This window comes from Lepidochelys kempii, chromosome 18 (genome assembly GCF_965140265.1).
Source record: "Lepidochelys kempii isolate rLepKem1 chromosome 18, rLepKem1.hap2, whole genome shotgun sequence".
NCBI lineage: Eukaryota > Metazoa > Chordata > Testudines > Cheloniidae > Lepidochelys > Lepidochelys kempii.
The window spans coordinates 19,411,319-19,434,091 of NC_133273.1; the positions used below are offsets into that span (position 1 = coordinate 19,411,319).

Sequence of the window (22,773 nt, forward strand, 5' to 3'; positions counted from 1 at the left end):
CATAGGGCCAGATTCTCAGCTAGTGTAAATCGGGGTCGAAATCGATGCAGTTCCGCTGAGTTACACCAGTGGAGGACCTGGCCTTTTTCAGTCTAAGATGCTAGTTAGGAGGAATTTTGAAGGCAAGAATGGGACTGAATATTTTGCCTTTTTCCTTTGTCTCCCCCTTCCTAAACAGTTTTTACTCCTACAAAAGTTTTGAGAATGCTGTGGCCCCCAACGTGGCTCTCGCACCTCCTGCTCAGCAGAAGATTGTAAGCAATTCCCCATGTGCCACAGTGGTGTCACGGAGCAGTGAGCCAATGAGCAGCCCGGTCCAGCCGCGGAAAAGGAAGCTGACTGCAGACAACCCAGCAGTCCCGGAAGCAGTGACCACCGTTACTGCTACCGAAGAAGACAAAGAGTCAGAAGCAGAGATTGAAGTAGAAACCCGGGAGGAATGTAAGTGTGAGTTACCTGCCTTTATTTTGGGGTTTGGTTTTCCAGAGGAGTCCAAGGAAGTTAAACTCCAATGGGAGTTGAGCACCTAATGTGATCTAGATACCCAACTCCCCGAGGCCCCTTTGAAAATCCCAGCCTCACATAAATAGTGAGAAATGGAGGCACAAGACAAGAGTGAAATTTTCACTGGAGGGCACCCCAAGTGTACACTCACAGAAAAGCACACGCATTAGATGCAGCCACAAAACCTCACACTTGCATTATAATGGGTGAACGCCTGTGCAAATGAGTGTACCGTACATCACATGTTGTGATGCTGAGCAGGCTGATCCCATGCCCTCTGGTGCTAAAAAATTCTGCCCTGGGACTTGCATGTGCTATCTTTCCCATGCAAATGGTGGTTTGCACACACACACACGGAGATAGGGACACATTTTCCCTCTGAAATAAAACTAAGTGGTCCATTTTCATTACAGCACCTTCCTCTAATAGAGTGAAATTCGGGGAACCAACACATAGTTATGTACTACCTAAGTCCCACTCTAGCCCTGTTGTGACAGTTTAACTTCAACGAGGGTAGAATCAGCCCTTAAGCAGTGCACAGGGTTGGTGCTGCACCTCTGCACAGGGGTGAATTTCACCCACCAAGACTAGCGGGATATCGCTGTCCAGTTCTTCCCCAAAGCACTGGAAATGTTCTCCAGATGGAGAGTGCAGAGAGTTTGCATGCAGCCAGTGAGCTCAGTGGGCTAAATCCGAAAATCTGTGCTCAGACAAAACTCCCACTGCGTTTGATGAGAGCCTTGCAGCCCTGTGCATTGCTTAGATATATATTTCCATCGTACATCAAGGCATAAAACGTTTCTTTCCTTTCTCCTATTTGTAAGATTATCCATTGCATGGCTCCTCCTTTTTAAAGGGTCTCATCCCCATTCTGACTTATGTTGCTGTGAATGTTTGTTAACTTCAGGATTTTGTTTGTTTGTTTGTTTCAGTCACCTCATCCCTGTCCTCGCTCTCCTCCCCATCCTTTACTTCGTCCAGCTCTGCGAAGGACATGAGCTCACCTGGGATGCAAACCACAGCCAATGTCAGCAACTCCTTTGAGGTTGCCACCCACGCCGAGTCTCACAGCAGCGGGTTGGAAGCCGAACTGGAGCATCTAAGGCAGGCCCTGGACAGCGGCCTGGATACTAAAGAAGCCAAAGAGAAATTCCTTCATGAAGTGGTTAAAATGAGAGTGAAGCAGGAGGAGAAGCTAAATGCTGCCTTGCAGGCTAAACGAAGCCTGCACCAGGTAATGATGGACACTTGTTGTCACTGTCTGTATATCCACCTCCAAGGGGAACCAGTTGGCTCGTTTCGCCTTGAAAATAATTCCCCAGAACGTTAGCAGCATTCCCTGGAGTTCCGGTTCTAAACTGGAAAAGGCCAATCCATGGCATACGGGAGCTTTGTCTATATTCTACACGCCACCTGCCCCTGCTTAAGAGAGAATCCCAAATTTTTAACCAAAACCAAACCCCTTCCCCCATTTCCCTTTGAGAAGCTCGTCGGGCCCAGCCGAGTAAGAATTGTTTTCACTTCGATGAAGTTCACACATTTCTCTTCCCAAAGAGGGGCCTATTCAGAGCTTTTGTCTGTTGGGAAGCATGTAAAATTTCCTCATTGCCTAACCCAGGCGCATCTCGGCAGGGCATGGCATCAGCACACTAGGGGAGGGAGGGAGTTGAGATTGCCAGTCTATAGTAATTATCTACATCTGTGTGCCAGTAACCAGGGTCCAGCTTCCTTTTAGGATACTGCATTTGAAGCAGAGCTAGTTGGTAACTAGGTGGTATTGTACCCCCAGTTCAATGTATCAGGAATATTTTCTGTAACAATGAGTGCCATGTTATTTTTTGCAGAGAGGGCTGGTAGCAGAGACACTCTTGCTATTGGCCAAAAGCAGGCACACACGTTCCTATCAGCCAACAAGGGCCAGGTCTGGGGGGCCAGTGACTCTCATGTAGATGTGATTTGTTTGCACTAAGGCTTTGCACCAAGACAAAGCAATATTAGAACCTAGGTGCCCTGTCACAGTCCCCGTAGCAAGAGAAAGGTGCCTGGATGAATCTGATTTGTATTTGAACCAAATTCTGCCCAACCTATTGGCATTGATTCCTGCATTAGGCCCCGTTTTACAGCCCATTCTCTCACACCAATGTACTGCTCCTGAAAGGAAGTCTTCAGTATCACAGGATGCAAGGTCAGCTCCCAGGGGAAGGGAGGTCCAGTGCTTTTAGTCAGCCAGAGCTGCTCGCTTACTCTGTTGCCACTCAATTTCCTTGTGTTTCATTGAAGCCAGCTATGTTTAGTATAAAAAAGCAAACCCCATTTACGTAAACCGGGTGCTGAACCCAAGTTGAGCTTTACAGGATTGATCAAGCAAAGGAGTGTGTCAGATTGGGAGAGAGGATGGTGTCTGGCCCTCGGTTTCCATTTTGGCAGCTCTGGGTTTCCGATTCCACAGAGCTAGGGCGTACGTGCATGCGCGCCCCCAATGTCAGGGTTGAGCTAACAATGGCCTGGCTGGGAAGTGAGATTGTCAAAGGAGTGAATTTCCCATGACCCGACTGCAGAGTGTTACTTACCAGAGACATGTTGCTGTGAGGGTTTGCCTCTGACGGACAGGAAGTCCAGCTTCTGGGAGGGGGTGGGGGGAGTGATGTGCCATAGTTCATTTAATTTAACCCTTTAAAAAGGCAGATCACAGCCAATTTTTGCAAAGAGAAACAGAAGTACTTGGTGATGGCATTGAGGCATGGCATTAAGATTACAATATTTGTCATTTGAAAAGCATGTGATACATGAACATGGCCACGTGTCCGTACACACACATGCAATTATTTTTAACTACCAGTTAGCCTTTTCCTCTCCGTTTCTTCCCTTTCATTTCCCTCAGGTTTAATTTGATTTCACAACTCTCACTTGGGTGACAGTTTTCATGCTAGTCATTCATGCTAAGAACTTAGATGGCAGGAAGGGAGAAGTTTTCTGAGTGAAACAGAGGTTGGATTTACCTTCGCTTTTACTGCTGGGGTTTCCTAACCGTAGCAGAGCATTCCATTCCCTTGGTGACTTGGCAGTAGCCCGAGGGCTGCACGCAAACATAGCTAACACAACAGAGCTCCTTAATGTTAGAAATTAAAAATAAATAACTTATTTTTACACTCATCGCACGTTTCCTCCTGCTCAGCTGCGATGGAGTTGCTTATTGCTCGATTTCAGCGGCTGTAGAAAGCCTCTTGGCCAGCTTTGCCCTTCACAAGCAGCACTCACGGGCTGCATTGTCCTCGCTTTGTGCAGACTCAGTTTCGTGTCTGCAGATAAAGGGCGGCCGTTAGGGTTATCTCGTTTGATCCTTTTGCTCTGAAAGTTGCTTTCAGCCAGTGCAGCATTCAGCACTAACAGTGGATGCATCAAAAGAGTTAACTCCAATTCATCTTCATTCAACCTTAGACCGTGACAGCCGTTTTGCTTGACAGTAAAGATGAGAAATTTGGATCAAGCCTGGCTTTTTAAAAGTCCGGAGTTCGGGTACCTTGGGCCCAGGATTTTGGCTTTGTCCATGAGAAGGATTGGGTCATCTGCAAAATTTGGAACCAGGTTCAGGTTTCAGCCTCCTTCTCTCCTTTCTTCCCTTGCTCCCCCAACCACAGCCATGTTTGAATCTCTGGGTTTGGTTTAGATCCATTTCTCCTTTCCAGGGTCACTTAAGAACATATGAGCAGACCTGTAGTCCATCTAGCCCAGTGTCTTGTCTTCTGACAGTGGCCCGTGCCAGGTACTTCACAGGCACTGAACAGACCAGGGCAAATAGTGAGTGACCCATCCGCTGTCATACAGTCCCAGCTTCGGGCAGTCAGAGGTTTAGGGAAACCCAGAGCATGGGGTTGCGTCCCTGACCATCTTGGCTAATAGCCATTGATGGACCTAACTTCCATGAGCCTCTCTCATTCTTTTTTTAACCCAGTTCCTTGCTGTAATCTTGTGTGTGCTGCCCCGGTTCCTGTGGCACTCCGTAACTGTTTGTGCCTTCCAGGAGCTGGAGTTCCTGCGCGTGGCTAAGAAGGAGAAGCTGAGAGAAGCAACTGAGGCAAAGCGCAACTTGAGAAAAGAGATCGAACGTCTTAGAGCTGAGAATGAGAAGAAAATGAAAGAAGCTAATGAGTCGCGGATACGACTAAAGCGAGAACTGGAGCAAGCCAGGCAGATCCGAGTGTGTGACAAAGGATGTGAAGCAGGCAGGCTGCGGGCCAAGTACTCTGCCCAGGTAAGGCCAGGCCTTTGAGAGCTGATCGGCATGCAAGCTTCCCTGCTCTCCACTTCCTAGGGTTAGTCAGCGCCATCCTTCTTCAGCCTGTATGCCCCTTGACTCCAGTAGAGAGATTCTCTGCCCGTCTAGGTATCTACATGGCCCCTCTGTAGTATTTGGGCCATCCTGAGACGTAGGGAAGAATTTTCTCCCATTTTACAGATGGGGAACTGAGGCACAAAGAGGTGACTTGCTCATATAGGGAGTCTGTGACAGGAAGATGGACCCAACTCTCCTGAGGCCCAGTCCAGCGTCTTACACACAAGCCCATCTTTCCTTCTCAGGAGTTGGGCCCTCTGCGAATGCTCTTCAGGTCTGAGGAAGGTCACACTCACAACCAAACTTGGTAGCTCAGGCCTTTTAGCTGGAGACAGTGCCAAGAATATTTCTGCCAGATGAAATTCACCCTGTGCAGGGAGCCAGCACTGGGTTTAGTACCGTTGCAGTCCCAGTTGAGCCCCATGGGTCATGTGCTGTCCCTCTGCACAGGGGTGATTTCATCGAGTGAGAGTATTAGGCAAAGTCCCATAGATTTCAGTTACTTTCTTTAATAGGATTTCCCTAGTGATCACCTGCAGATTCAGAAGGCTAGGTGTAGCTCAGGCTGCATGGCCGGACTGCACCAGTGGAAGGAAGTTTTGCTTATCGCTGTGAGCCAGCAGGAGTGTTTCACTTTGAGCTTTTAAATTAAAACATGCACCCCTCCCCCTCTCGCCCTCCTCCTAGCCAGATTCCCTTCTAACGAAACAGTCAACATCTTATTCACACCAACAAAAGCCACAGGCCCCAAGAGCTGAGGCTGTACATCCTTAAGTCATCTTGTTGTGTCTTGGTCTTGCAGGGCATGTGGAATGCAAGGCCATCCACTGTTCCAAGCCCCCTGAAATGACCCAGCATAACAGGCTGAGCTGAGAGCCAAGTGGCAGCCTCCTGGATTTCCATGAGAAACACCAGTCAAGAGGAGTCCGCTCCAGTGCTCTGCCCCCCCCTTTCCCCTCCCACTGAAACAACCTGATTGGTCCTTAATTTCCTCCCGATTGAAAGAACACCCCTCGTTAACCCTTTCACAACCTCACCCTCTCCAAAAAACCCCAAGTAGCACTTCTCCCCAATTCCCTCCACTCACCAGCCTCCCCTGTACTGCCATCTAGCCTTATTCAGTCCCTCGACCACCTTCTGCCAAACCATCTCCCCCACTGGTTCCCAGTCCAAGAATCTGGCAGATAAATGGTTAATAAGGGAGATGGGTTAGAGAGAGCCTAGAGCAAAGGGAGTTTCTGGCAGGAGGGAGATGGGGCAGGTTTCGCTCTCAGTCCAAGCAGCTGACTTCCTGCCACGGTTCCTCTCTCCACACTAACTTCCTGTCTTCCCCCGCCCTCCCACCCATCCTTCCACCAAAACTCCCAGAAAGTGGCCAGTTTTATGTTGTTTTAGCATCGGTTGGGGGGGAGATTAATAATGATTTTTGATAGATGTAGCCCTACACAGAGCAGAGATACATGTAACATTGATGCAAACACCATATAAGTAGCATGCATTTGAACTACTAGAGGATTGGGTCATGGATCAACATAGGTGTGTTCACATTAGTTCATACCTAACGAAGCATGTCATTACACACACATCCCCTCATTTGGGGCTGGATTGCAGGTCACATTCTTCCCAAATACCAAAACTTAAAACTGCAGCCTTTCCAAGAGTCTCTTTAAAAGGAAAAAAGAAAAAGCAACAACCTAAATTTATCTAACCCTGGTTCTCAATAACGGGAAGGGGAGTGGTCCAATTGTACCATTCAGAGACATGCCTAACCAGTAGACCAGAAGCAGGAAATGATGTGGCTTCCTCCCTAGCATCTCAGGATGTCTCACTGATAAGAGGTGTCCAGACTAAACATACCCAGACTGAGCTCTGTTGCACTGGGCGTTACCTGCAATTGACTTCCACTTTAGCAACAAAAAAACCAACAAAACCCAAGGTGACAGGTCATGCAGATAAAATAAACTCTTTAATTTCTGGATAGAGCTTTGCTGAGCTGCAGGTGTGTCCTCTCTTGCATTTTGCTCTGGATGAAATTTTTTTTTTCCATTTCCCATAATACCCCCAGTAGGGGGGTGTATCTAGCATGAGGGCTAACATTTGCAAAGGCACCTAAATGACTTAGGAGCCTAAGGCTAAAATTTTCAAAAGGGACTTAAGTATTTAAGAGGCTAAAAATTTTGAAGCAAGTCAGTTGGACTTACACACCTAAGTGCTTTAGAAAATTTTACACTCTCTGTCCTTATGCCTTAATTTATAGCTGCCAAACTTGCACAGGAAGAGAGAGCAAGAGCATGTACGTGTGCATGTGTTTTCATAATTTGTTACTGATTTCAAAGAAACCACAGTTCTTTTGCCAGGTTTTAGTCTGAGAAATAGCATCAAACAAGCATGAGAAGACATAATAAACCCAGGGCTGGGCTTGTCGACAGGAGTTTAAAAGAGTTAGAGGCCAATCTCCTAGTGAAAGGCAGGGCAAGTTGGGCTCTGAACTCCCTTATCCAAGCCCAGAGGGCCAAATTCAGAGTGGGTGTAAAGATCCTGCACCTGCTGATTACAGGTCTGGTTTCGGCCCCAGGAAGGCAAGGCATGAAATGCCATGCGGCTGCAGATGTTTTCTGTTACCTCTGCCGCTGAGCTAAGTTACAGTTTACAAGTTAGCACAGTTCTCATCCCCATCTACACCCCTGCATGCTGGGGTTTGCACTTGCCAGTTATGGAGTCAGACACTCAGACTATTGGGCCTGAGTCGGTGAGGAGCTGAGCTCTTCCAGGGGTTTGGGGTTGCTGAGGATGGTCACAGGCTGATGCCCGATGCTGGACTATGGATAGATGGTTGTTGGTTCATCTTCCCACTGCAGCATAACTGGCAAGCCCCAGATTCAGCATACAACCCCCTCCCTGCCTGGAAGGTGCTAACCCTTCCTCTCTTGTGTAAGGATCCATGGGCTGTTTGGCCCAATTTCTGTGCGGGAAGCCCATCAGGTTAGGGCCCAGCAGCCACTTACAAAATGGGTTTGCTCAGCTGCCAGTTTAGCTTTTACCTCAACACGCCAAGGCCAGAAGGGACCGCTATGATCCTCTAGTCAGACCCCCGGTGTAGCCCAGGCCTTGGTCTTTCTCCAGAGTAATTCCTGTTTGAGCTAGAGCACATCTCTTAGAAAAAAAACATCCAATTGTGATTTAAAATTTACCCAGAACCCACCACACCCCTGGATAAATTGTTCCAATGGTTAATTTACCCTCCACGTTAAAAATGTAGGCCTTATTTCCAGTCTGAATTTGTCAAAGTAACTCAAAGAGCTACAGCCTGTGGCTGGGGGTGGGCAGGGGAAATTTCAGATGGTCACTTCTTTCTTCCTTCAGCCCCACACCTCAAACCCAGCTGCCCCTCTACATTACTAGCGTTGTCTTCCCGTCCTCAATGTCCCTTCCATTTAACATAAAAGGTGTAAGGATTCTTGCTTGTGTGTAAGATGAGATCACAGTTGGCTGATTTGGGGGGCTGTGACCAGCTGGCCAATTAGAATGCATTTTTGGAGAATCATGCTAATAACCCATCTAAAATGCATGGAAATTAGTCACATTAGCTATTTAGCAGGCAGTTACACCTTTGCATGTTGCTACCTTAAAAGTCCATGGGCACAAGAACTGCACTGGGTGGGGCTTCAGTAAATGACCTACTTGGTCTTTCCTATCTCTAACTCTTCTGAGATTCATACCAGACCATTGGTCCACCATGTCTTGTAATAGTGAAGTGCTTCCAAGAAGGCATACCATTCCCATAATGCACACAGCTAACTGTATGGGGGCGGGGTGAAGGAATGACTAAATTCCTTCCTGATCCTCTTATCCCCTGCAGCAGGAGGTTACGTCACTCTTCTCAGAGCCTATATAAATTACTCGTGTTATTGGTCTGAAATGATCTAGTCCTTGTCTGAAGACACAATGGACCCAAACTACAATGGTGTGTTTTCCCCCCACCCATTTCCTTTGCTCTAGATTGAAGACCTACAGGTTAAGCTTCAGCATGCCGAGGCTGACAGGGAACAGCTCCGAGCTGACCTGCTGCATGAGAGGGAGGCTCGGGAACACTTGGAAAAAGTGGTCAAGGAACTTCAGGAACAACTGTGGCCTAAATCAAGCAATCATCCCAGCAGTGAGAACACAGCAAATGACATTGAGAACTAAACAACATCTAATCCATATACAGAATAACATATATGCACAGTAAAGGAGGATGTGTGTGGGGCGGGGGGTGTGAGTGGGTGTGTGTTGCTCTGCACACATCTATAAATATGGACTTTATTATTGGTTGGAGGGCAGATGTTACTCTTTACAACAGAAGCACTGACTTACACCTCTTTTTTTCAGTCCATATAGCACAACGTCTTACTGTGCCTATACCACACAGAGTGTTTCTAAACTAAATACTTTTGAGTCCACTGCAAATTTTCTACTGGCAAACTTCAGGCAAGCAGCATCGTCCAGCTCAGACCAGAGTATAAGGCAAGCCGCCATGGCCGTGCTTTGACGTTGTTCTTGTGCTTGTTGGAAGACTTCGGAATGTCAAACCAACACACAAAAAACCCACCCAACTTTTTGTTATAAGCTATTTAAAATGATGACATTATACAGACTTGGTATTAAAACAATTAACGAGATTTTTTTATAACGAACTTTTAAAAGCAAAACAAAAGAATTGAAAAAAAAAAAAACACCCACCCTTGATGCACAATTTTTAAAGGACTTGTTACGGGCTTTGGGATTCTTATTGTAGAAGCCCTCTGGTGATGTTGCCATTTCATCAGCAATTTTCTACCCCTTAGGAAGCCATCACAGTTTTAACACTGTCATGGGGTTCTATGAGAATTTCAGAGTGCTTTTCAAAGTTGATTTTTTTTCTTAGGATGAACGAGCCTCGTTTTCCTCTACTAAACCCAGGAAAAAAGGAGGATGGAGGGGAGTGCCTGTGTGGGGAGAGTGTATGCTAGAGAGAGATAAATCCAGCCTTATTGACTTCAGTGTTTGTAAATCACGCCATAATTTTTAAAGATATCTGTCATTAACTGATGTGTTCAAAAGACTCACTTCATCCAAGAGCACTTCAGTTTTAGGAAAAGAATGGAAGAAGAAAGAAAGTGAATGAACTTACGTTGGTTGAAAGATAAGCAAAAAAAAAGAGACAGTCATTCTGAAATCTTTACTTCAGTTTTCCAGAGAACTCATCTTTGTTACACAATCTTGTCATAAATTCAGTATTGATTTACCTACTCAGCATAGTCTGTCAGGATTACTGTGCCCGAGGACAGTGCGACACCAGATACTACAGAAAACTAAGAATGACACTTCTGCTGCTGTGAATAAGGCTACATCTTTTATTTTTTTTAAATAATAGAAATTACTTTAATTTTGGGATCCAAGCCGCAGCCCTGGAATAAAAATGCAGCATTACATCACTTTGTCTTTTTTATTATTATTTTTATTATTTTTTAAAGAACTGCACTTTGTCAAAATCTTCCTCTGCATTTTATTCCACAGTTGTAAAGTTTACAGGTTGATTATTCTAGGTTGAACTGTGCTTTAAAGACTTCAAAACATCCACCCGATTCTCCACAGCCTGGCACATCATGTCATCATTCACACCCAGGCAAAGTGAATGCAGACCAGGGACCGAGCTACCAAATCAGGATTTCCCATATATGTATGCTAGTAGCAGTATTTTACACTCGCTTTGTGTAGTTGTACACATCGACAAAGTGGAAGGATGTGGAGATTTGGGCTCTCCCCATGTATTTATCATATATATACATGTGCTTTACTGAACAAGGGAACTTGTTTAATAAAAAAACACACACACGTATCTCAATATGCATCCAAGTTTAAAGGCATAAGGTGAAAATTGGACCTGGGGCTGCTGATGTACCTTTCAGCATCTCGTAAAGAAAATGTTGACTTTTTTTTCAACTTAAAAAAAAGGGGGGGGGGGTGTAACCTGTGCATTATTATAAACAGAAGTTATTCTCTCAGTGAAGCACATTCCTAGTAATCTTTATTTTCTTTTTGGACATTTATGCAAACTGTGTAAGCTTGAAAATTATTTCCCAGTAGACAAAAAGCGGCTGCCAATCCTAAAATTATAGTATTTACTTACAGTGCATTAGAGAGAAATAAAAGATTTTTTTAATTTTTTTTAAACAAGAGCTGTTTGCTTGAATCCATTATAATATCCATTGTAACTCTGAGCATTAATGGGAAGTAAAATTCATATATGTTTTAGGTACAAAGAAAGAAGGTATATGAAAGGAATCAACTTATGGGGACAATGCAGAACTGTGGGGAGCAAATTGTTATACCAAGTAAATTACATGGAAATTAAAATTGTCTGTTTAAACAGGGGATTTTGCCCTTGTGTGTTTGGGATGGTGGAGATTGAATTAAGGTGCAAATCTCCTCTTCTAAAGTGCAATGCAAAAGGAACATTGTTTATGCAGGGGTATTTTTTTATGTGGGGCTGGGTTTTTTGGGGGGGTGGGTTGGTTTTTGTTTTGTTTTTGTTTTTTTGCTTCTTTGTATTTTTTTCTGCAGTTATTAAAAAAATCATATGCATGGAATTAAAATCTCTGCCATATGTATATTCATTAATGGGCATTATTACTGTCTTATGTAAAGGGTTTGTTATGCAATATGCATAAAACTGTTCTCAGCCTTATGATTTCCACATCTGTATTTTTCAGTTATTTCTTCAAGGGAAACTAAATAATTTAGCTTTAGCTGAGTGTTGCAGATTTTTAGAAGGTCTCTCATATGCTGTGCTCTATTGCCGTGTCAAGAAATTACACATAGAACAAACCTGCTATTTTTCACCATGCTGGCTTCTTTGAAGCAGAATGTTTTTATTGTTTCGTCTAACCTTTGAATGTCTCTTTCCTTATGACCTAACAAAAATTTGCAGCGTGTTGAAGCCTCCACCTGTCTCATCCAGGAAAAACAACCTTCTTACCTGCAGCACCTCATATATTTCATCCTTGTATTTATGCAGCATGTATATTTATTCACTGGCATAACTTCTCCTGTGTATATGAAGTCTTTTTCCTCAAAAATGAATGAACTCTGCATTTTTTTCAGGGAAGGAAAAATAAGATCGTAAATAGCTTTATCGAGAAACACCAAGGAAGAAAATTCTTCGTATTCAAACTGCATGCCATTAGGTTTTAAAAGTTTAGATTTTTCACATGATATGTTACAATAAATCTGTTGAGTGTAATCTCTTGCCTGCTAGCTTTACTGTGTTTCAAATTAACATCGAGCACTAAGTAAGATTATTTTAAATTGTAGGAAACAACCTATTAGAAAATCACTCTAAATTAAGGTTTAAACCGATGCAGCGAAATAAAAGTTAAGAACCCCACCCCCAATAGTGCAAGAAGACTATGGGAACAAACTGTCTACACCAGCAACTCGTTAATAGGAGAGTTCTGTAATGTGGGGTTTGATTTTTATTTTTTTTTTTTTGTCTTTCCAAAATACATTTTGCAATGAGCAAATAGTAGAATTTTGGCATCGCTGAAGAGCCTGTCTTTTTCTTTTTAACTCAGAACTTCTGTGCAGGAATTATAAATCAATGTATCGGGGAAAGGGGATATCGGGGCATTTTCAAGATCCCACAGCCACTTGATTCTAGAAAACATCTGTTGATAATGGTGGTAATACTTGTGAGAGAAACTTTTATGATGGTTGTTCACAGTGAGGGAGTTCTGTGTGTAATTTCTGCGTATGCAACATTGCACTGAAGTAAATCCCTCAGAGATGGGATTGCTCTTACTTTGACCACGGCTGCATTCCATGCGCACCCAAGTCAGTAGGGTGCCTCGGAATTGTAAGATTGCATCTCCTCCCTTTGTATTTGCCATTTAGTTTCCTTTAAGAAGTTAAAAGGGAGAAGAGGTGTTTTATACAGGCTATTGACTCTCCCGATACTTAAAAATATGTTACCTAGATAATTGTATATTCAGTTTAATTACTCACTGTTTCTATACTGAAAGAAGACTTAACGAAGGGAAAAAAAAAAAAACAACAGCAATAACATTCATATCTATGGAGCAGCTAACTAGTATACCTAATACTCTGCTTTTCAAACAGAACTAGCCAATGTAAAAAAATAAAGAAGTAAATTCAACGTGTAAATACTTTTTTTTTCTTTTCTTTTTTTTTCATTTTACACTGTTGTATTATAAGTGTATATGGTGTTTACTTTTTCAAAACTCTTTCTTACCTGGTAGTTGTCTTGTTTTATGAGTTGTGTTTTTAACTAAGAAGAACTTTTGCTGTCTGTTAGGAAAAACGAAACAAAAAAAAAAACTTTTGCAAGTTTTCAATGTGGGTTAACTTTTCGTCATTTGCATTTTATTTGTCCTTATTTTCATTGTAAAGTATTTTATTATTAAAAAAATAAAAGTTGATTCGTCCCCCTTCCCCCGTCAGCTCATGTCTTTTAGAGGGAGGTTGTGTTTTTTGGAGGTGTTCTTTTGTTTTTTAAAATCAAATGAATTCACAGAAATGACTTTTTTTTTTCTTTCAATCGAGGGGGAAAAAAAAATCTATACGTTTATAATAACCAATAGCATTTCAGCACATTTTGTTATCCTGGTCTCTCCTATGCTGCTGCTAATGACAATATTATGACTTACTCTACTATTCTAGAACTATTTTTATGTAATTAATGTATGCTTTCTTGTTTATAAATGCCTGATTTAAAAAAAAAAAAAGAAAAAAGCTTGGCATATTTATCTACTTCGCTGTGTACCTTGATAGTCCTTTTACATCCCCTTTTCCACATCCCCTCCTCTGAAACAGATAATATTGTAAAATAAAGGACTTTATGAGATTATGTATGAAAATAGCTATGCTTATATACCACAGTGACTGAATGTACAGTGTATAGACGCATTACCTAAAATAAAATTGTTTGTCCAGAAAACAACCATCGATAAGCTACGTTCTTTGAATCTCTCAGTACTGGCATGGTGGCCTAAATTCTCAGGAGTGGCCCGGCCCGGCTCCTCAAATGTATTTAGGCACCTACCTCCCATTGGAGCAATCTAGCTCGTTAGCTTAAAGGGGCCTAAATTTCAGAAAGTGACTGAAAATCAGGCTCCTTTAACATGTTGTGACTTGGGCACCCAAAACCATTCTTGATCATTCAGGCCTGTGGGTTTGTCCCTCTCTCTCACACGTCAGCACATCAGGAAATGTTCAGTAGCATTTCCCTCTAGCTTCTGTCAGGATAATAGTCACCCCAGCCCATCTCTGCTCAAAAATGTGATCCTATTCACCACTCAAAAGCCCCTCCCTTCATATGCGGCAAAGTGCCGTGTGCAGTAGAGTGAATTTCTATGATGGTAATGCCAAAGGTCCCAATGACAGTCAGGTCCCAGTTACACTAGGTGCTGTGGAAACACAGGACAAGGCACACGCCAGCCTGGTGAACATTTACTAAGATTACCATTCTTCACGGTTAGCTGTGAGTGATGCAAGGTTTGGGCGCAGCAAAAGATTCCCATTGAATTAAAAGGGAGCAAGATACACATTGAAGAGCAGACCCTTCCCTTATCATAAAGCCACTCCCCTCCTCTAATATTAAAGGGACTCAGGCTCATGCCCAAAACTCAGGTGATAAGGCTATCTTGAAGGCAGTGAGGGAAAGGCTGAGAGAGTGGGGCAGGAGGCTAGTGCATGACTCTTGGCAATAACAAAAGGCTGGGTGTTAATGTGCTCTCAGTAAAAGAGGTAGGAGGGAATGAAGGAAGGGGAGTTTGCATTTCTCCCATCACCTATTTTAAGCCCTTTGCTAATCAGTGATCTGTGCAATGAGAACCTTGCTGCACTTAGAACAATCATTGGTCAACATTGTCCTCACAATCTCCACCCAAACATGCCCCACCAACACCTCGTAAGGAGCTTGACTGACTGCTATTGACAGATGGTTGAGGGAGTGAATTAAGAGACTACGCATCATCCTGATATACCTAGACTCCTAGAACCATAGGGCCAATTTACCCACCCACCCCGCTTTGTTCTCCTGAGGTAGGTAAATGGCATTCCAATACAGGTTGTCTACTGTGTATGGATCTTTCAGAGAAGGATTTAAAAACCAGGGTCCTGGCTAGTCCACATGGTCAGTGAAGATACTCGAGTAGGACATTTCCTGCGACCCCGAGGCAGTTGATTGCCTTCCACACAATGTTAGATGAAGTAACGCCTGTGTGTATATATCACTGTTAAACCAGGTTGAGAGTCCGTCTGCATGAAAGTTGGTTCTCCTCTATTTCCAGACTGCGACTGTGGTGTGGGATAGCCCTCCCTTTTAGCACTAAGGAAAGGCGGATTGCGACCCCCCCCCCCATACACATCCACTCCGCAAATCTGGGCACTCTTTCAATGGCTCACAGTGCTGTTTTCTCCACACACGCTGCCCCCCATTATCCTCTGTTTAATATGTGCGTGTTACTCTAGTTCTGTATTTCAAAAGTCCAGGGAAACCTTTAACACCAGAAACAGGAAGGACATTTTAGGGCAGAAGAGTGCCCAGAATTTGGCTCTAAGATTCTTAAGAGGGGAGAAAATGAGCAGCTGTTTAGCAGTTATATTGGCCTTGTAGCTGTCTAGGTTAGGAAACAGAAGCATTTAAGACAAAGATTGTGTGACATTGGATGCTCTGCACACATGGTTCCTTCAGTTTTCTGCAAATTTAACTATATCATCACTTTGTCCCAACAGCAAACTGGCTCTGGGGTGGTCCAGCAAAGCTCCTATAGGATTCTTTTCAGAGTAGCAGCCGTGTTAGTCTGTATTCGCAAAAAGAAAAGGAGTACTTGTGGCACCTTAAAGACTAACAAATTTATTTGAACATGAGCTTTCGTGAGCTACAGCTCACTTCATTGTAGCTCACAAAAGCTTATGCTCAAATAAATTGGTTGGTCTCTAAGGTGCCACAAGTACTCCTTTATAGGATTTCTGGAACTATAACTCCCTACCCACAATGGCCAGTGTTCCCAAAGACTTCAGCGTCTTCCCCTAATGTCTGACAGGGTCTGGATTAGCCACTGCATAACCATAATCTGCATCCTCCATAACCCTTTTCACTGGCAGGGGAAGGCGGGGAGAGTTAGGGGGGTTGACGTGCACTAGGAGGGAAAGACATATTATCCCCATTGTTAAGACTAGGAGGCTCACTCAGAGATGTTATGTCTGGAATTTTCACAGGTGGCCAACTTCCATTTTTTCAGGCAACTCAGTGCCTTTGTCGGGCAGGCCCTTGCTCACTGTGGTGTATGCAGGTTTATAAATGGCCTGTGACCCCTGTCCTGCTAGGCAGGCATTCTTCCGAATCCCACTAGCCCAGATTTAAGCTGCAGCACATGTAATTAGGCAGGTCATCAAAGTCTTATGGCCTGGTTCTATCAGGTGCTGTGCATTCTCGCCACTTGTAAAAAAAATAAATAAAAAAATCAAGCCCTAATGGATTCTCACCAGGTTCCAAGCTTGCTTGTTCCTGAGCATCCCGTCAGCTGATAGCATTGGGACTCAGGTGACCTGGCTTCTGTTCACAGGTCAGCTACTGGTCCCCTGGGTGACCCTGTAAAATGGGGATAAGAATAGTGTAAAGATCTTTCAGATTTGCTGCTGAAAAACACTATATACAAGCTAGGAATTATTATTGCTACGCCTGTATGCCTCAGGCACACTATATTACCCCCAGACCCATGCTATGAGCAGCAATGTACACAGTGACAGCAGCACTGCATAGTTTGTGTTCCAGTCCTCTGAAAACACCATGCATTTAAACTCTGCCTTTGACTAGGGTCGCTTACTTTCTGTCCCATTAGTAGTTGCTTTCACGTGCAAGTACTGCGACTAGATGATTTAGTTTCAGAGTAGCAGCCCTGTTAGTCTGTATCCGCAAAAAGAAAAGGAGGACTTGTGGCACCTTAGAGACCAACAAATTTATTTGAGCATAAGCTTTCATGAGCTACAGCAGCCGATGAAGTGAGCTGTAGCTCATGAAAGCTTATGCTCAAATAAATTTGCTAGTCTCTAAGGTGCCACAAGTCCTCCTTTTCTTTTTGTAGCTGATTTAGGTTGATTAAAAATTATAGATATTGGATACTAGTATAATCAAAGAGCATTCCAGTTCCAGGCCACCTGCAAGAGCCAGAAAATAAGTGAGAGAGAGAGAGTGAGTGTGTGACACACACTCTCTCTCTCTCTCTCTCTCTCTCTCTCTCTCACCACCACAAAGAAAAAGTCAAGTGAATGCTCTGTGCATGGGGTCACGGTGTGGTTGGTCCCCTTATGCCAGCACTGCTGTCCCATACCCTGTGGGGAGTTCCACCCTCCACCGGAGCATTCACCAGCCTACTCAGCCCATGCCGGTTATGCCCACTGCTACCAGCCAGGATGTGGAGGGAGGGAATGGGAACAAACAAACAAAAGGATGAGTCAGAAATATAAGGTAGAATAAAAACAAAACCAAAAAAACAAACCCATCCTGCTGATCCTTCTCTGGCTTTTCCAGAGTTTTACAAGGGTATGCTAAGAAATGGCCCAGAGTTGTGGAAATTCTGCTGCCATTTCTCAGAAAAACCATAAGAAGAGTTGCCACAAATTACTTTAACATATGTTTCCATCCTCTTCTTTCTGCCTTTTTCCCTTTTCTATTTCTTTTGTTTTTTTATTGAGCATTAATTTTTATGTACATTTACATTTCTTGCTTTTCAACAGAAAACGGACTTACTTTTTCACAGGGAAATTGCAGCTAAAGTAATTGCATGTGTGTGTTTTCCACCCTGCATTATACTGTCATAGGGCTCAGCAGCGGGGCACAAAACAATTGTCTATGCCTGCATGGTGCTTGTAGAAGCCTGTTGCTAAGCTGTCTGGGATATGACGCAGAGAAGGTTCTGCAATAATGCTCAACCCTGTGTTGTCGCTGGGCGTGTATGTCTTAGAACATACAAAACGGTGCATGCAGATTTCTGGTATGCCCAAAGAGCCCAAACGCAGGAGGTGCTCAATGTTTTTCTTTCTGAGGCCCCCACCAATATGCTATAAAAAAATCCACAACCCACCTGTGCCACAATAACTGGGTTTCTGCATATAAAAGCCAGGGCTGGCATTAGGGAGTAGCAAGCAGGGCAACTGCCTGGGGCCCTATGCCATAGCGAACCTACATTGCTCAGACTTCAGCTTCAGCCCTAGTCCCCAGAAAGTCTAACACTGGCCCTGCTTGGCGGTCCCCCCTTCCTCTCCAAAACCTGTTCGTGGGCCCCCCGGAGGGCGTCCCAGACTCCTGGCTGAGAACCACTACGATACAGGGCTATAGTTTGAAGTGTAGGCATTCCCTCTCAGGCTGGAGCCCTCGATGGGTTTCAGAGCCCAGGCTCCAGCCTGAGTCTGAATGTCTATGCTGCTGTTTTTAGCCCCGTAGTATGAGGTCTCTGAGCTGCTGGGCTCGTTTTTTGCAGTGTAACCATTAGCCAGGGCCATGGGAGACCATAGCTTTGGTTCTCTGCTCTGCCACAGACTTCCTGAGTGACTCTGGACAAATCACTTAGTCCGTGGCTGGGCCTCATTCCCTTCTGTAAAATAGGGATAGGAGTCCTACCCTCCGTCATGGAGGGTGTAGGTAGGATAACTATATTAAAGACTGTGTGGTGCTCAAAGAGTCTGGAATGGGGGGGTGGGGGCTAGCACTACCTTAGGTAGCTAGAGCTTTCAAATGATCAGCAACCACAACTGGGTGCAGTTTTTCAAAAGCACTCAGCACCCAATTTATTTTGGTACCTAACCTGAACAGCTGGCTCATAAAGATAGAGAGAGAGAGTGTAACTTCCCCCACACACTGCCTCCCACCAGCATGGTGGAGCAAAGCATCTCGTGTCTATAGCACATTCCATCCTGCACTGTCTGCTGAGATTTCCAACACAATTATGGTGGTGATTTTTTAGCAACAGGGACATGTGTCTAGTGGGAACCGCTTTGAAGCCTGCAAACTAATTTCACTTTGACCACCAGGTAGGCATCAACTTTTGGGCATAGCTAGAGCTGGATTCAAACTAACGACGAAGCAGTGAAAGACGCAGTCCCCCTTAGCCATCAAGTCTCTCACAACCATTGTATTTATGATCCCCCCACAGGCCAAAAGGAATTGCCATCAGAACAACAAGGCTTTTCGATTTCTCTTTCTTATGATCCAGGCCTCTCATCTCTCCCCAGGCTTGTCCTCTCTTTTGCTAATGCCTTGTCCCTAGCCTCATCACAGCCCTTGAGCTTTTAGCATCTGAACGTTTTTAGTTCTGCAGTGCTCTAGGACTATGGTGACAATTACCAGAGAAAGCAAAGCTCATGCACCGAAACGGCCCTTGCTCTATAACTAAATGAACAAGCCACTTGTGACGCCAATGGACATTTCTGGTTTAGGAGTAATGGGAACTGAGCAGATCCTTTCTTCCCCCAGCTCCCAACGGGGAGAGCGTACCCATGTCGGTGTTTGCTAAAAGCAAAGGGTTGGTGTGAACCAGGTGCACCAGTCCAGGAGTTTATGTGGGGTTCTCTTTAGGTCGTGGAGCAGAGTCGTGGCAGCACAACACTAATGTAACATGAGGGCTCTCTTCATTTAATTTTACGTGCCCTATATATGAACCCCAGTGCCTGGAAATAAGAGAATGGAAAGAAACTGAACTCATCGGTCACTGCATGACTCCCGTCTTCTAGTTCATAAAGCCAAGTCTGCAACCATTTCCACTTCAAAGAACCGAGACAGATTGACCCACAGATGCTTCCGAATGCCAGAACACAGAGAGGCAATATTTTTATTCAAACAACAATGCGGATTAAGGCTCTACCTGCAAACACACAAGTGCTCAACTACACACATGAATAGTCCCACAGACTTCAAGTTAAGCATGTGTGTGTTTGTGGGACTGGCACGTCAGAGGCCTGAAAATGCAACTGCCAAATTAAGGACAACACACAAGTAACCAGGACCTCAGTGAAATAGGGTTTTTCCATCCATCTCCACTCCCAACTGACTGGACCCTTCATCTGTTTGTCTACGTACACAGTTCCACATACTGGTCCCTTTACCTGTGTACCTGCTCTGCCCCTACAGACACAAATCCACCTGCAGGTCCCTTCATCTATCCACCTTTTTAAAAAAAATTTTTTTTTCAAGCCAAAATTAAAATATAAAATACTCAAATTATCTGCCTTGTACTGAAAATGGACATTTCCAGTCAAGTATGCAAATGTCAAGCATACTTTGGTCTCTTCCCCACCCTCCTTCTCCCCACTTGCTTAGATAAACCTCTAATATTTTACTTGAGATAAAATCCCAAGAACTAGGCCTGCAGAAACTGAGTTGCCAGTTATTTTCAGCAAGACTGGCTGTGTTTCTAACAGCACACCAGCTTGCCTTGTTCTTGGAACTTTTCAGTATTTTTGGAAAAAGAAAATGTCTTCAAAAATAAAATAACTGTTCTTACTTTGCAGGGAGGAGGAGTTACTTCCCCTTCCCCTTAAAATATTCACCAGCTCATTTTCTTACCATGCAATTGTACATTTCTTTCAGTGTGGAATATGGGGGCAAGTTCTGACCTCATTTACTCTGCTGCAAATTCAGACTCACTCCACTGAAATCAATCCAGATTTACACTGGCATAGTTGACAGCAGAACATGGTCTATGCCAGGGAGTCTCACAACAAATTTTTGGGTGGGCTCAGAACGTAGCCACCAACTTTTGCTGGTGGCCGCTCTGACAATTTGTCCTAAAATACTTAATTAACTTTAGGAAAAGCAAATAAATATGCACATATGTCCAAATCATTGTCATTTATTTATGTAGGGTTTTTTTTTGCAGACTCAATCATTAAAAATAATGTACAGTTGTCTCTATTCTTTACTGAACCTAAACAGAATAAAAACACAAATAAGGTGCTTTAAATGTTTTGCTTTTTTGGTTGCTTTTTATTTTTTTTAGACTTGCTAGCTAGTAAGTCTGCTACTGTGAAAAGTGACATTTGTATATTTGTTAATATCACTTTTCACAGCAGACTTGCTAGCTAGCTGGGAGGCTGTGAAAAGTGATATTAACAAACATACAAATATGACTTTTCACAGCAGACTTACTCAGCCCTGGCAAGCTGGGGGACTAATTATGCCCTAAATGGGGAGGTGGATAGGGGGCCAAGGGGCGATGGGGATTAGCCAAGGGTGGGACCCTGGAGTCCTGCTGCACAGATGGGGACTGGAGGAGGCAGCAGGGGCCAGGGACGATGTGCGGGGGATGAGCCCAGAGTCAGAGCCCAAAGCAAAGCTGGAAGCCCTGCAGCTGGGGGACGGGGCCTGCTGCCGCATGACCAGAGTCTGCCGCCCACCACCCCAGGGCTGAAGCCCAAGCCTCACCCTCCGCAGGAAGGTGGGGAAGTCATGCTGGCTGCCTGCTTCTACAATGTTTGTTGCTCCAAAAGAGGACAGGGACCAGCCCCTATTGGTGGCCCCGGGGGAGGGGCCGCTGCTTTGCCCCCCCTCCCCCCCAAATCCCCAGCCAGGACGCTGTGGCCATAAGAAAAGCCCCTGGTGGCCACATTTGAGAAACACTGGTCTATGCTTCAGGTTAATTGCCAGTGTGTTAACTGGCACAAGATGAGCCAAAGAGGCTGACTCTGCTGTCCATACTCAGGGATGGCTCCCTTTGAAGTCATCAAGGCCTTTGGTCTGAGTGAGGAGGATGGCATCAGGCCAAAGTGCTCTCTGCCCATGTAAACGGCTCCAGGTTGACTGCACATATACTGTGCCAAAGCAGAGCTGTAGTTTGTGTTGCTGTGGCCTTCCTGGCCGAAGCATGGAGTGCAAAGCATTTGGCTGCCATGGCCATGTCAGGAAGTGCATGCGTACAAGTCCCAGAACGCCAGCTCAGGATGAAAGAGGGACCTAGCTCTTCTGCAGGTTTAAACTGAAGTCAGAATCGGGCCCTGCTCTTTCTGGAGTCTGCTAAGGCGAACCTGGCAACCAGAGATTGGCCCACAGTATGGAAATCTCCACAGTCTGTATCTAAGTGGTGTTTAGCTTTCCAGCCCTACAGGGCACTTTACACTTGGATCATCCCTGCTCAGCTTCCCCAAGTTTATCTGGCTATACTTTATTCTGGGAGCCTTTATTAAACTGACCTAGATTGCAGACACATACATGGAGTAAAAGAACTACGTTTTTCATTTGCCTCCCCCGCCATCCTAAGCTTAAATCTTTTGGAAGCGAGGTGCGTATTTGATGCATATGACAGATGTCCCCTAAGTTCAGGCTGATTTCTGAGCTGTAGGTAAGTTTTGGCAGGCATCTGGAAGCAACCCAATTGCCATCAAGATCTGATGCTAACTTGCTTGGAAGCAACGTCAACACAACACAGAAAAAAAATTCCTAAGTTACCAGTCATAGCTGCGTATCAGGGGATGCCAATCTCATTTGATGCCCTGGGAAAGGATTTCAGAAACAGCTCATGATTCTGAATGCACAACTGGGGACACAGCCACAAGAGCCTGGTTTTTCAAGTGACAGTTACTTAGCACCTTAAGAAAAACAGGTCCCTTTAAATTGTCTCCAGTTGAGGACCCAGAAATTAAGGCACCCAAAATTACTAATCACTTGTGAAAATCTTGCCCCACAACATCCCATTTGTGCCCTGGATTTTATAGTCCTTTTCTTAGCAACTTGCCGATGAGGCTGCAGATACAATATGTGCAGTGGTCACCACTACCTATTACTTCATCAATATGTTACTTCAACACCTCAGTTTGCGCAGAAAATCCAAGAGCAGGAAAATTGTTCAGCTAAAATACCAGACAAACTAAGTATAATCAAAGGAGAAAACTGAACAAACTGA

The 22,773-nt window shown here is 44.4% G+C and overlaps 1 protein-coding gene across 2 annotated transcripts in view; it reads left to right on the forward strand.

Annotated features, from left to right (window-relative positions):
* SKI (SKI proto-oncogene) overlaps positions 1 to 13,817 on the forward strand; it is a 107,245-nt gene extending 93,428 nt beyond the window's left edge. The window contains exons 4-7 of one of the 2 annotated variants that reach the window (XM_073316356.1): positions 179 to 447; positions 1,437 to 1,738; positions 4,526 to 4,756; positions 8,837 to 13,817. In XM_073316356.1, coding sequence (XP_073172457.1) covers positions 179 to 447; positions 1,437 to 1,738; positions 4,526 to 4,756; positions 8,837 to 9,025 — 991 coding nt within the window. In that variant the 3' untranslated portion in view covers positions 9,026 to 13,817. The remainder of the gene's footprint in view (positions 1 to 178; positions 448 to 1,436; positions 1,739 to 4,525; positions 4,757 to 8,836) is intronic. The other variant, XM_073316357.1, reaches the window with a different exon arrangement.
* Positions 13,818 to 22,773: the final 8,956 nt, after the last annotated feature.